Source organism: Perissodus microlepis, chromosome 6, assembly GCF_051167445.1.
Source record: "Perissodus microlepis isolate ML-2025 ecotype Zambia chromosome 6, ASM5116744v1, whole genome shotgun sequence".
Lineage (NCBI taxonomy): Eukaryota > Metazoa > Chordata > Actinopteri > Cichliformes > Cichlidae > Perissodus > Perissodus microlepis.
Window position 1 is genome coordinate 24780912 of NC_140466.1, and position 13101 is coordinate 24794012.

Here is a 13101-nt window from a genome sequence, read left to right on the forward strand (position 1 = left end):
TAAACTTCTGTGGTAGATTTTAGATGTATTTGGGAAACGTTTTACTTTCCAAATAAACCGACGGAAATACTGCGGTGGGCGGTGTCAGACGTCAACGGAAACGGAAGTGAATGAATGAAACGATGGCGATAGGTAACCTGTAACGTCTCCGTGCAACTGGGACGAGGTCAGAGTGAGTTTAGTTTTCACACTTTGTGGCTATTTTGTCCAAACTACGTCTTTAACAACTGCCTTCAACCAGTACATTACGTGCTGACGTTAGAAAGAATACACATTAGCCTGACGGTGACTACTATAACTGCTGTAACGGTGACGTTTGTAAGCACCTCAGCTGGAAGCTGGATAAATTAACTGTAAGCCTGTACGCCCTCCCAGACCACCCTACCTTTGACACACAATGAGACAGTTTAGCCTCGCTCTCCTCCGCCACATCTCCTCATCCACTGCCCCCGCACTCACCGGGACGTGCCGCCTTCACAGAATGCACTGCTTCACTGCTTCACGCCCTCAGTACCGGAGCATCGTCCCGCCTCACAGCTGCCAGCACACACGGACTGAAAGCACAGCAGCCAGCCAGCACATACAGGACCTGAGTGGGCCTGAGCAGAGACTGCTGAATAAACTTTATGACGGGCTGATCGGAGGACAGCGGGCGTCTTTGGCAGAGTGCATCACTTTGGTGGAGACCCAGCATCCCAGAAAGAAAGAGCTGGCCCAGGTGCTGCTGCAGAGGGTCCTGGCCTACAGGAGGGAGCAGGAGAGCCGTAATGGAGGGAAGCCAGTGGCCTTCAGAGTAGGTGTGTAGGCTTAAGTCTGTGGCGGTTGTCTGAACTCAGTTTTTCTTGTCTCTAAGTGTCTTTGAACCTAAAATGTATTAAAATAAGTACATTTAAACTAAGGCTACTGCCATTGTATCCGCATTATAACCTACAGATCACAGTGGAGCTATAAAGACACGAAACCTTCATATGAAGACTATTTTACAACTGCTGTTGTAAAATAGTTTCTCATAAAATAGTTTCTCATTTCACACTTTTTTTTTTACGATAAAAAACAAAGTCACAGCCAGTAAATATGTCCTGATGCTGAAATCCCCACCACAAGGATAGTGGTGCATTTTCCAGGGGGATGAATTCTCTGAAATTTTCAGGCTTTGCAAAGATTGCAGTGGGCTTATTTGGACCCTTTTGTGTTTTAGTTCGGCCCCCGGGGCCTTATGTTTAACACGCCTTGTAGTATAAACACGTCACCTCTGCCATGAATCCTTCATCAGACGGTTTCTGCAGCAGTGGCTCCGATGTTCTATGTGGTGCAAAGAAACAGTCACATAATTTTGCTTTCAGATTTCTTCAGACTTGACACCAAAGGCAAGTGTGTGTTTAACAAAAAAAAAAAAAAAAGAGTTTAAAATTTTTACTACCATTTTTATGCAGATGATCCACAGTTGTACTTGTAACTTTCCTCTAATGATCTAACCTCTTTTCACAAACTAATAAGCTGCATTAATGACCTTAACTGGTGGATGTCTTAAAACCTTTTAGAACTGAGCAGAGACGAGACAGAAATACTTGTCCAAAAAAGTCAGAGACAAAAAAAACCTGTTCATATTTATCATTCATTTCTCTTCACACAGTGAACAAGTCAGACATCATTTTGGACAGTGATCTCACTTTTGATAACCAGATCAGTAAGGTTACCTGTCACTTAAAAGTATATCTAAGGTTAGAAATTACTATTTCAGACTGACTCCGTGCATTCATATCACAAAGGTTAGATTATTTCAACACTCAAATCATCAATAGGCCGTTTTCAGCTTATCCAAAACACAGCAGCCAGAATCCTTACAGGTACATGGAAATTTCACCACATTATCCCAGTATTGAAGACCACTTCATTGGCTCTCATTACCATATAAAATCACTTCTGTAAGTTCACAAAGCTCTCAATGGTTTGGCCTTCCAGTACATGTCTGACAACTGAGTCAGACCTCTTAGGTCATCAGTTTCTTTTAACTGGTTCCACAATCAGATCCAAGTAACCTGAAGGGTTCAGTTACTGTGCTCTGCGTCTTTGGGACAAGCTGCCTGCTCACTTGAGATCAATTACGTCTGTGCGTACATTCAATAACCGACTGATGTAATGGAATGTGCTACGTAAATAAAATTGTCATCGTCACTGTTTGTTGCAAACTGACGTGGTCTCTTTGATTTCTCAGGTCTGTCTGGACCCCCCGGAGCAGGAAAGTCCTCCTTCATCGAGGTGGTGGGGAAGATGTTGACAGGACGTGGACATAAAGTTGCAGTGCTGGCTGTCGACCCATCCTCCTGCACCACTGGGGGTAACCTCTGACACGTTCATCATCTGCTTTTACTGTGATACAGATGAGCTATTATTATTTTGAGCTTTACAGCGCACAGGGAAATTTTATGTAATGTTTAAAGATGCTGGCTTTAGGTTCAGGGAATATTGTGCTGTTTATGTTTGGCTGTATTAAAGTGCTTTTCCTGATTTGTGTATAAACATACGATGACGGAGATAAATGTTCATATCGGTCAAAGTTTCAAATAACGAGGTATGTTGACTGTTCCTTTCTGCTCTTGGTGTAAAGTCACTGAGCAGGGATCTCTTTAACACGGCCATTTCAGGTGCAGAGCCCCGCCCACCCGCTGTTCAAAATTGTTTGCAAAGGGCAGCAGAAAGTTGTCTAACACAGGTGGTGGCCTTAAAGAGAGAGAAGTTAAAACTGCTTGTTTTAAACCATTTATTTTCCATAAATGAATCAGGCTATTTTTATTTGAGAGAATATAAAATATAGAGCAGGAAACAAGCAGAATAGGTCCCCTTTGAATAGGCTGAAATCACTGAGTAATTACAAGCAGCACTGCACAGTAAAACTGCTGCCAAGTGACTCATCCCTCTTGCTGCAGGGTCTCTGATGGGCGATAAGACTCGTATGACTGAGCTCTCAAGAGACATGAACGCCTTCATCAGGCCATCGCCGACCTCGGGAACACTCGGAGGTGTCACCAGAACAACCAACGAGGCCATTGTTCTCTGCGAGGGAGGAGGTTACGACATCGTCCTTGTGGAGACTGTAGGTAAGATGCTGTGACGCGAACCCTCGGAGTAAGCGTGTTAAAGCCATAATCTCAGCAAGTATTTGTTCTTCTGCTTGTACTAAGTTTTTTTTTTTTAATGCAAATATAATTTGTTCAGTGTGATGTCTGATAGCAGCGCCAGTCATCAGGCACCTGCTCTGCATCTCCAGGCTAAAATTTATTCACTGTGAGTGCTCTGAAGTTTGTGAAAGCTCATGATTATTCATCAGCTGTCATGATTTTTGAATGACTGAGCAAGTCCTCACCAGGACCAGCTTTCCTTTAAATTCTTTAGATTTTCAGACAGCGCAAACGCAGGCAAATATTTAGTGTGACTGTTGGATGTATCAATTGAAAAGCGTGAGGCTGTATACGACTGTAGATTTAGTTTCAGATGAGAGGATACTGTGTCGTATCAAACTTTGTCGTGTTATCAGTCAGCAGTGATCGTTAAACTAGTCCTCTGTTTTGTCATCTTTCTTCTTTTTTTGTTTTTCCTCCAGGAGTCGGCCAGTCAGAGTTCGCAGTGGCAGACATGGTTGACATGTTTGTGTTGCTGATTCCACCAGCAGGGGGCGATGAACTCCAGGTCAGTGAAAACAAGCCTGCTTCAGCTCATCTGTGGAGCTGGAACAAAGTAATCGACCAGTAAAATTTAGTCATTGTTAATTTCGTGCTAATGTGTAGGGGAATAAAACCAGTTTTTAATTGAGCTGCTGTCATTTACCAGCCGCTGATTATATGATATCAACGATCTTTAAATTCATCAGAATTATAAAACCTAAACTAAATTACCTAATGAATATATTTATGAAGCACTGTTTATAAGCAAAAGCAGATTGTGTGTCCACATTTTTTTTTGTAAAGATAAACATGCTCACAATAACTATATGCTCGCCACTTAATTAATTAGGAACATTATTCACTTCATTAGCCTTCCTCATGATGATTAATGCTACAGTGATTATGGTGGGACAGTAGGTAGCTGAAGTGGCATTTGTTTTAATTATAATAACTATTGGTAATGTGGAAACACTCGGACATGAACACATGAGGAAAGCAGCACGCTTGAAAATTCATTCCAGTAAATTAGTGCTTAATAATCAACCTGTGTTACTCAGAGTCAAAATGTACAGTTAGCTCATGGTCTACACATACCACCGTATATTTTTATATGAGATTATTTGAGCTAATCATAGAAAACCTAACTTATCAGAGGTGTTGTGATGTGCAAAAGTCTCATTTCTTTAAGTGGTCATGAGCAATATTTCTCCAGGCTTTCTGAAGGACTTTCAAAGTTTTCCTTTGCTTTTTCAGTCCAGTTCTCATACCTGGGGTTAGGGTTAAGGGTTGGCCATTTACTTTAGCACAGTTCTGTACAGAAAGAAAATATTTATACAATTAGATTCCATCTATCTTTAGATATCAACTGCAAAAATCATCCATGTTGAATGGAAAGAAAGTCTTAAGACTTTTAAAGTCTCAGGCTTGAAAACACTTGACCGCAGCTCCGTGCAGGAGCCTTGAGGAGCTCGGGCATCAGGCAGCGTTTTCATCGTTTAATCATCCTCCTCTCTAATGACAAAATCTCTGTTCAGGGCATCAAGAGGGGCATAATCGAAAGGGCCGAGTTGGTCGTGGTGACAAAGTCAGACGGAGACCTGGTGGTGCCGGCCAGGAGGATCCAGGCTGAATACACCAGCGCACTCAAACTGCTCAGGAGACAGTCCAAATCCTGGAACCCTAAGGTGTGTGTGTGTGTGTGTGTGTGTGTGTAGTGATGTAATGATGCAAGGAGTCGGTAACAAGGATTTGGTGGTGTTTGGTGTTTGCCCTGCTGGGCAGCTGCAGCACATGGACCCAACAAGATATCCCACAGAGAGGTCAGCTGACCCAGGAGGAGGAGGAGTGTGGGTCATCATAACATCACGGCATTAGTGCTGCAGTGTCCCACCTCACCCGCTCGCCTGGCTAGCCCTGTCCCTTTGTTTTCCCAGCCCAGTGCTGCATCTGCCCACCGGGCAAGCAGCCAGGAAGCACCCCCACCTACCAGTCCTTATAACCCCCACCCCCCGCTCCCAATGCACTGGATACTCGGCTGCTGTGTCATGCATTTCACTGATTAGAAAAGTGCTCGTTCTCATAAAATCTGATAGGCTTCTCTTACAGCTCCTCTCTCTTTATGCTTCACGCTCGGCTTTGTTGTGCATATTCGTGTCTGTTTCCCGACTGTATGGCAGAGATTTAGTCTCTTGCTCTGCTTTGCGTGGCACTATGATGTGACATAAATAGTATTTTGACTTGATGATTAAATTCTTGGTGGCATGTGAGGTGACTTTTATGGTTCTCTTCACAATCACTTAATCCTTTGGTCTATGTTATGTAGGAAATTGCAAAAGGTAAATGGTCCCAGAGTTCAGAAGCACGACAAGTTGTCTTTAAATTTAATCTTTGTTGTCCATCCAACAACCCAAAACCCCCAAAGACTGATTACACTGATGTCAGAAAAAAAATGGCAGATTTTGGACAGTGAAACTAGAAAAAGGTTTTAGACATGTTGCTTAAAAAACGATTACATTCATATACACAGTGCATGCACATCATGAATTAACTGTGATTAATCACATTTTTGGAAACCTGTGCTTAGTTTTACTAGTCACACCCAGCGCTGGTTATTGCCAGACTGGCTGCATCAAGAAATCACTTAAACAGACTCTGTCTGATAAAGTGAAGCCGGCTAAAAGATCTCAAAGAGCAACACATTCTAAAGAAACTAAAAACAGCTGAGAGATAAATTTGTTGATATCTATTAGTCTGGAAAGAGTTACAAAGCTGTTTATAAGGCTTCAGGACTTATAACCACAGTGAGAGCCATTATTCACAAATGGAGAAAACTTGGAACAGTGGTGAACCTTTCCAGGAGTGACCGGCCTACCAAAATTACTCCAAGAGCTCATCGAGGACTCAGCCAGGAGGTCACAGAACAACCCAGAACAACATTCGGAGAACCGCAGGCCTCACATGTCTCAGTTCATGTCAGAGTTCATGATTCAACATGAGTCTGGGCAAAAAAGGCAACCATGAGAGAGTTCAAGGTGAAAACCACTGCTGACGCAAAAAGAACACAAAGGCTCGTCTCACATCGCTGCATTGTCGAAGTCTCAAATCCAAGTGAGATTCTTTGGCGTGACCTTAAAAAGGCCGTTCATGCTCAAAAACCCTGCAATGTGTCTGAATTAAAACAACACTGCAAATAAGAGTGAGACGAAATTCCTCCACAGCGATGTGAAAGACTCATCGCCAGTTATTACAAACACTTGATTGCAGCTCTTACTACCAAGCCAGGAACAACCAGTTATCAGGTTTAGGGGGCAAATACTTTATCACATAGGGCCCCACAGGTTTGGATAACTTTTTTCCCATCTAATAAACAAAATCATCGCTTACAAACTGCATATTGTATTTACTCAGTTTATCCTCGTCTAATAATAAAATGTGTTTTATGATCTAAATAATGCAGGTTTGACAAATATACAAAAAAAATTGGAAATCAGGAACACTATGATTTTATGTCTCTGCTCTTTCGTATTTCTGATTTTATTTTGGTGCTTTTAGATTTAAATGTTGTTTCAGATGAGTTTTTTGTAACTTCACAGCACTTCTAATATTGGGTTTGTAAGATTAGATAAATTAATCTTGATTTCAGTTTGAGCTTCAAGGCTACTTTATTGTAAATCCAGGAGACAGACAGACTGACGTCTTTGAATGGCATTTCCAAGAAGTTGGGTTAACACAAATCTATTTTAGATGTCACGAAAGCCGTAGGGTTATTGAAGCTTTCTTTGTTCCCTGGTGTTTTAGAAATGCGATACAAAATTCCTCAAGTGCCTCTTTAAGAGCTGTTACATCCAGATTACAAGAAGCTTGTTTTCCCTCTCAGCTTTTAGTGGCTTCTTGATGATTTCTTACGGAGGAACAATGAGAGTGGCTTTAAAGCTTTCAATGCTGCGACCAGCAGAAACAAAACCAATGTCACGGAGACGAATATTAGAAAGATTTGTGTAACACCTGAAAACCTAGAGAACTACAAGCATTTGTGTAACTAGATACCAGCAGAGGTAAGGCGGTCTGTGAATGTATTAAGTAGTTTTAAAAAGATCATTTATATGAGAGAATATGCTGTAAGTACAGTAAGTCACATGATCTTTCTTCTTCTCACCTTAACGTTGTAACTGGAACATGTGTAAGTGGATTTTGATCACAGCTGCTATTTATATTCTGAGCTGTTTAAGTGACTCAGATTTGTTTATCACTTCATTTAATAGAAGACGGCAAAGAAAGGATCTGCACATCTGAATGGAGCTTTGTGTCTTCCTGTAAACCTGGAGCCCGCTTTCAACAAACTCAATGTTACTCTGAATTTCATCATGCGCTCTCGGATCTGCATTAAGCTTTGAGGAGAGACGTGCAGTCGAAGTACTAAACACATAAGTGACATTTATCCCCGGATTGCCTGCGTGAACAAGGTGTTAAGGACAGACGAATGCTTGATATTTGCGTAGTGACTTGACAGCTTCTTGTAGGCTGGAGGTGCACTGAAAGGAAAAAACCTTAAATGCAGAACTCCCAGACTCTGATGCATTTACCGCATCCAAAATGTTCTCTTAATGATCGCGGGGGGGGAAGCTTAATGCAGTTTTAAAGCCCGTCTTTGGTTAAACCTTTATTTTTAATAATAACCTCTACATTTATTGTGTATTGTAGGAAGCTCAGGTTGGCTTTTCCCAAGAAGACTTCCTGTTCAGCAGTCTGTACTGGTGTACCGGTAACCTGCTCAGGATTTAATCATCACTGGCATTTGAAAAACGTCAATGTAAATGTGCCACGGTTGGCTCAGCAGTGCATGTTGCACTTGTAGTTAAAAAAATAAAACATTAAAGCTGAAGTCGACAGGAAAAAATGAGACGTTTTAAAACATAAAAACACACAGACCCAACTAACAGGTGTATGCAAAAGACCTTCCTGTAGCCAGATGTGCAGGTATGTACGCATGCAGAGAAGACAAAGTGCAGCAACTGTCCGTAAAACTAATGGAAATCCTGCAACGGGCTGAATGTTTTCATGTGAACTATCTAATAATTTTCATTTCATTTTGACTTTATTTTGACTTCAGTTTAGTTGCAGTTAGTTTTCAGAAGTATTTCTTACTACACTTTGAAAATGTTTAGTTTTTGTTTAGTTTTTATTAGTTTCAGTCTTTTATTATTTTAGTTAGTTTTCCAAGTTCACAAAATTGTTTCAGTTCATTTCTTGGGGCGATCGTGGCTCAAGAGTTGGCAGTTCGTCTTGTAATCGGAAGGTTGCCGGTTCGATTCCCAGCTCTGACGGTCTAGGTCATTGTGTCCTTGGGCAAGACACTTCACCCGTTGCCTACTGGTGGTGGTCAGAGGGCCTGGTGGCGCCAGTGTCCGGCAGCCTCGCCTCTGTCAGTGCGCCCCAGGGCGGCTGTGGCTACAATGTAGCTTACCATCACCAGTGTGTGAATGTGTGGATGACTGAATGTAGTGTAAAGCGCTATAAAAATACATTTACCATTTTAAAGGCCATTTTATTTTTTTTCCAAACAGCCCACGTCTTACCAGCATCCAGATCTGTTGATTTGTCTTAAAAATTAAAAAACAAAATCCTCCACTGTTCAGCTGTCATGAAGAGAGGAAACTGCCATAGAAGTCTAAAGTATACGGAGCTGTAAATGTGCTTTTTGATACTGTTTAACATTAGATTCAATGGGGATTGTTTCGGTTTTGGGGTCAGCCTCAAGTGGCCATTAGTGGAACTGCGGTTTTTGGCTCTTACTTAACCTTTCAGTTCTGGAACCTTTCAGCTTTCTTAAACATAATCTTCCAGAGATCTGAACTTACCTCTGGCAGCTGCTGTCATTTTCGTGCTACTGACATGACCTTGAAATGAAAATGATGATTTGCTTTAAAGACTTCATGACCTACAGGAATCATAAAAATCCATTTACAATATAAAACTTTCTCTGTTCTGTATATTTTGCTGTGACTTTGAAACGCTCATTTTGAACAGCTGAATCATGAATCTTCCCACCCCTCACCTTCTCCACCCACAGGTGGTGCGGGCTTCCTCGCAAACCTTCGAGGGCATCCCAGAGGTCTGGGCCAAGATGGAGGCATACCGGGAGGCCACGCTGGCCAGCGGTGAGCTGCAGGGGAGGCGGACGGCCCAGCAGAAGGTGTGGATGTGGAGTCTGATCCAGGAGAGCGTCCTGTGCCATTTCCAAAATCACCCCGGTGTCAGAGAAGCTCTACCCCACCTCGAGGAGAGCGTCACCAAAGGAGCCATCTCTCCAGGACTGGCTGCTGACCTGCTTCTCAGAGCCTTTTCTTCATCCTCTTCATCACAGTAATCACTGGGACTGCACTGTCAGATAAGGAACAGATAGCTGATCAGGGTCACTCACTGAAAAGGAGAGCGAGAAAATGACCTTGGCTCTGCGGTTTGCACAAAAAGACTCGATCTCTGCTCTTTTAACACATGATTTAAAAATTTAAATACACGAGAGTCACCCCCCGTCTACAGAGGCTTCGCTTTCTGATTGCTTTCATCCAAGTCACAAGAGCAGGAAGAGACGCACTCGCGTTTGGCAAAAATGAGACGCGTTGAGACTCCGAGATGTGAAACGCGGAAGCGACCGTCTCTTTTGGACACTACGGACAAGTTTTAACGAGATCAGTGAAGGAGGATTCAAAGGTCGTGTGGTTACAGTTGAAGAATAGTTTGAGCGGTATCTTTCACTATCATGAACGGCGTGTTACAGTAAATCTGTGACTCGTTCCTCACGATCAGTAATACCAGTAATAACAGCCTATTTGCGAGCCACAAAGCGTCAATGAAAGGATCGGGCTTGGGTAGAATCGATTTAGTTAGGACCCCGTGTTTCTGCTGCTGAACTACTGAAGATGTTGCTCTAATAACAGGTTTTCCTCAGGAAAGCATCGATGCTTTGAATCTGTGTTTTTCTTTTTTTGTTTGTTTTTTAATCCACTGTTTAGTTTCTATTAAAGAACAATTTGAATCTTAAGTGGACAAGTGAATTACATTAAATCTGCCGGTGCAGTTGGCCGAGCTCTTCTACCGCTGCGTGTTTGCTCACGATATGAAAAAGGGCCGAGTGATTAATGTTACCTCTACGAATATTAGCCCTGAGATTTGTCAGGGATTTAATGACATTTCTTTTCGGCTCTCCGGAGCCAGAAATGTCAGCACTGGGCTTCGTCTGAATGACTCAGCTGTACGGTTGCTTCGAATTCAGGCAAAACACACTTTAATATTTCCAGAATTAAGTTCATACTGCACTGCGCTCCCGGACACCACCGGAGGACTGAACACAAAGAGAAGTCACGCACTCATAACGCCGGTGCAGCTACTTTATTACTTTATTATTTAAAGAGGCTGCTGCAGCTGCTTTATTCAGGGACCCCGCAGCAGACGCCGGTATCAGCGGCATATTCTTATACAGTCTAATCTATACACAGGGTATTTCCCACCCATTATGCATTCGTAGGCTGCACCTGTTATTTTTAGTGTCTGTTAATCCGTCAGCTATTTTTTTTTAATATATAAACTTATGTAAACGTACACATCATAATTTCCAGACTCCAAACTGACATCTGAAGACTGAAGGAAAGCCTGGCTGTGGCCTCCAGTTTTAGTCCAGGAGTCCTGTAGGGTTGTAAGTGTGCTTTAAACCAGAAGAAAATGCGAGATTATGCGAGTCACATAAAGTTCAAATCCAGTTTGTTGATTCGATTTTCTGAATTCGCACACTGGAGTATTGTCTTCAACCCACCGGGCGAGCAGGTGGCGTGGACGTCCAAGTGTGTGAATGCGACGACTCGAGAATTCAAATTGATGCCATAGGTGCATCTACTAAAAATCTCAGATGAGTTCAAATCCTGGTGACCTCGATCTAAAGGTCAAGGTCAGAGGTCAAGTTTTCTGAAAGTCTAAAGAATCCCTTTTGTAACATTCTTGTCCCAGGTTGCCTTGTCTCCTTATCCTCTCTTTCTTCTTCTCTTCCCCTCCATCGCTACCCACCGGTTGTGGCAGATGGCCGCCTGTCCCTGAGCCTGCTTCTGTCAGATGTTTCCTCGCTCACGGGGAGTCGTGTGATTGTTGGGGTTTTTTCTCTAATACTGTAGAATCGTTACCTTACAGTGTAAAACCCCCTGAGCTCACTGAAAATGCCAATAAATGCTAAAACAAAAATATATCTATGAGATATAAAATAAAACGTAAGAAGTCGGCAGGCTGTTTGGTTTCTGTAACCATCATAGTCCAACAGTCGAGGCTGTCAACACAATGATGTTGAAGAACTCCCTTGTGTTTGTCCCGTTGGTCTAATTATGAGATTGTGTACATGTGGCATTAAATTTGTGTAAACTTGCTGGTACTTTTGACACACAGTAAGTCACTTAAACTGGTATTGAGAGCTTATTTCTATGAGTCTTTTGGAAGAACTATTACCTTTTGCATTATGGGCTGGTTCTTATATAGCACTGAAAGCAGTTTTTACAACACAAGCATTTTTTAGTACATCCAAGTCCTTTCTATCCAACATTCACACTCCGATGAACGCATCAGGATCATCATCTTGGCACGCAGACCTGGAGCAGCCAGGAATTGAACCCCCGACCTTTCAATTAGTAGATGTCCTGCTCGACCTCCTGAACCACAGCCACTCTAAGCTTACAGCACCTGGTATTCCCAGGCGGTCCATCCGAGTACTAACCAGGCCCGACCCTTGCTCAGTGTCCGAGATCAGGCGTGCTCAAGGAGGTAGGATTGTAATCCTGCTGGAACAAGGTCCTGGGTTCAAATCCAACAGTTTTTCAGTGTGGAGTTTGGATGTTCCTCTCCGTGCCTGAGGGAGGTCTTTCCAGGTAATCAGGCTTCTCTTCCCAAAAATACAAGCATACGGAAACTTGTTTCTGCCACTGGGCAGATAAAACAGGTCATCTATTAGTCAAAATTTCAACTCGCCCAGAAGTTTGACTCATTAAGTCAACATTTTGCAATAATAACTTGAAATTTTCACTCATCTCTACCTTTTCAAATAATTTTCTTTTTGTGGGAGAAACAAGACCCTGAATTGAATAAGTGATAAAAAAAAAAATGTGGTTAATTTGTTTAAACTTGTAGTTATTTCTTACTTACAGGATCAACAGAGGAGAAACGCTACAGGTGACTACAGAGAGAAAACTGTTTAGATCACCATGAAAATTTCCAGTCTGTCTAATGCTCTGTATTGCAAGTTTTATGAAAATATATTTTTGATGAGGCATTGTCACCCCTGTTATTGGCATAGTTTTGCAGATCATAAATCGAATTGGACAATGACTAAAGCCATTAGAGTCTTTATAAAATCTGTTTTTATCATTTGATAAATCAGAAAAATATGAATAAATGTTCATAAATCAGTGTCTGAATGCTGTATAAATAAAATCCATCTGTTTAAAAAAAGCAGCTTTAGAAATATAAACAAAGTTTCATGTAAGAGCTGAGTTGGAGATTTCTTGCTTGGAATAAACACAATTACTCTGAATTTGGCCTTTCAAGCTTGTTGTAATGTCACGTCACTGAAAAACTAATATTTATGGTTTTCAAATAAAACGTATCACCATGGATATCATATGCAAATGAGATGTTCTCATTAAATATGCACACATTTGCATAAATAAGAAAAAGTACAATAAGCTCCTGAATTTGTATTTTAGATATTGTCTTTCTGCTAGTGTGGAAGAATCACTGTTATGTAACCAAAATTGCACAACTGACTTACTTATGCCTGAAATATCTCACCTTTAAAAGCCGGCAGGTGTAGTTTGAAGCAGTCACAAGATCAAGAAGGCATGATTCATTTCCTCCAGGTCACTAAGAACTGGATTTGCTTTTATACACTATGTAAATAATCTTTATC

The 13101-nt window shown here is 41.8% G+C and overlaps 1 protein-coding gene across 1 annotated transcript; it reads left to right on the forward strand.

The window, feature by feature from the left end:
* Nucleotides 1–80: 80 nt before the first annotated feature.
* mmaa (metabolism of cobalamin associated A) lies at nt 81–12726 on the forward strand. Its single transcript, XM_084931635.1, has 6 exons — nt 81–797; nt 2216–2338; nt 2928–3098; nt 3602–3687; nt 4697–4846; nt 9232–12726. The coding sequence occupies exons 1-6, from the start codon at nt 398–400 to the stop codon at nt 9526–9528; spliced, it is 1227 nt and encodes a 408-aa protein (XP_084787761.1). The 5' UTR covers nt 81–397; the 3' UTR covers nt 9529–12726.
* Nucleotides 12727–13101: the final 375 nt, after the last annotated feature.

Excerpts from the sequence above, each read along its gene's own strand:
- mmaa (XM_084931635.1), top strand. The coding sequence starts at position 398 with ATGAGACAGTTTAGCCTCGCTCTCCTCCGCCACATCTCCTCATCCACT. Across the intron at positions 798-2,215 it reads GCCAGTGGCCTTCAGAGTAG|GTCTGTCTGGACCCCCCGGA; the intron begins GTGTGTAGGCTT and ends TTGATTTCTCAG. Across the intron at positions 3,688-4,696 it reads CAGGGGGCGATGAACTCCAG|GGCATCAAGAGGGGCATAAT; the intron begins GTCAGTGAAAAC and ends ATCTCTGTTCAG.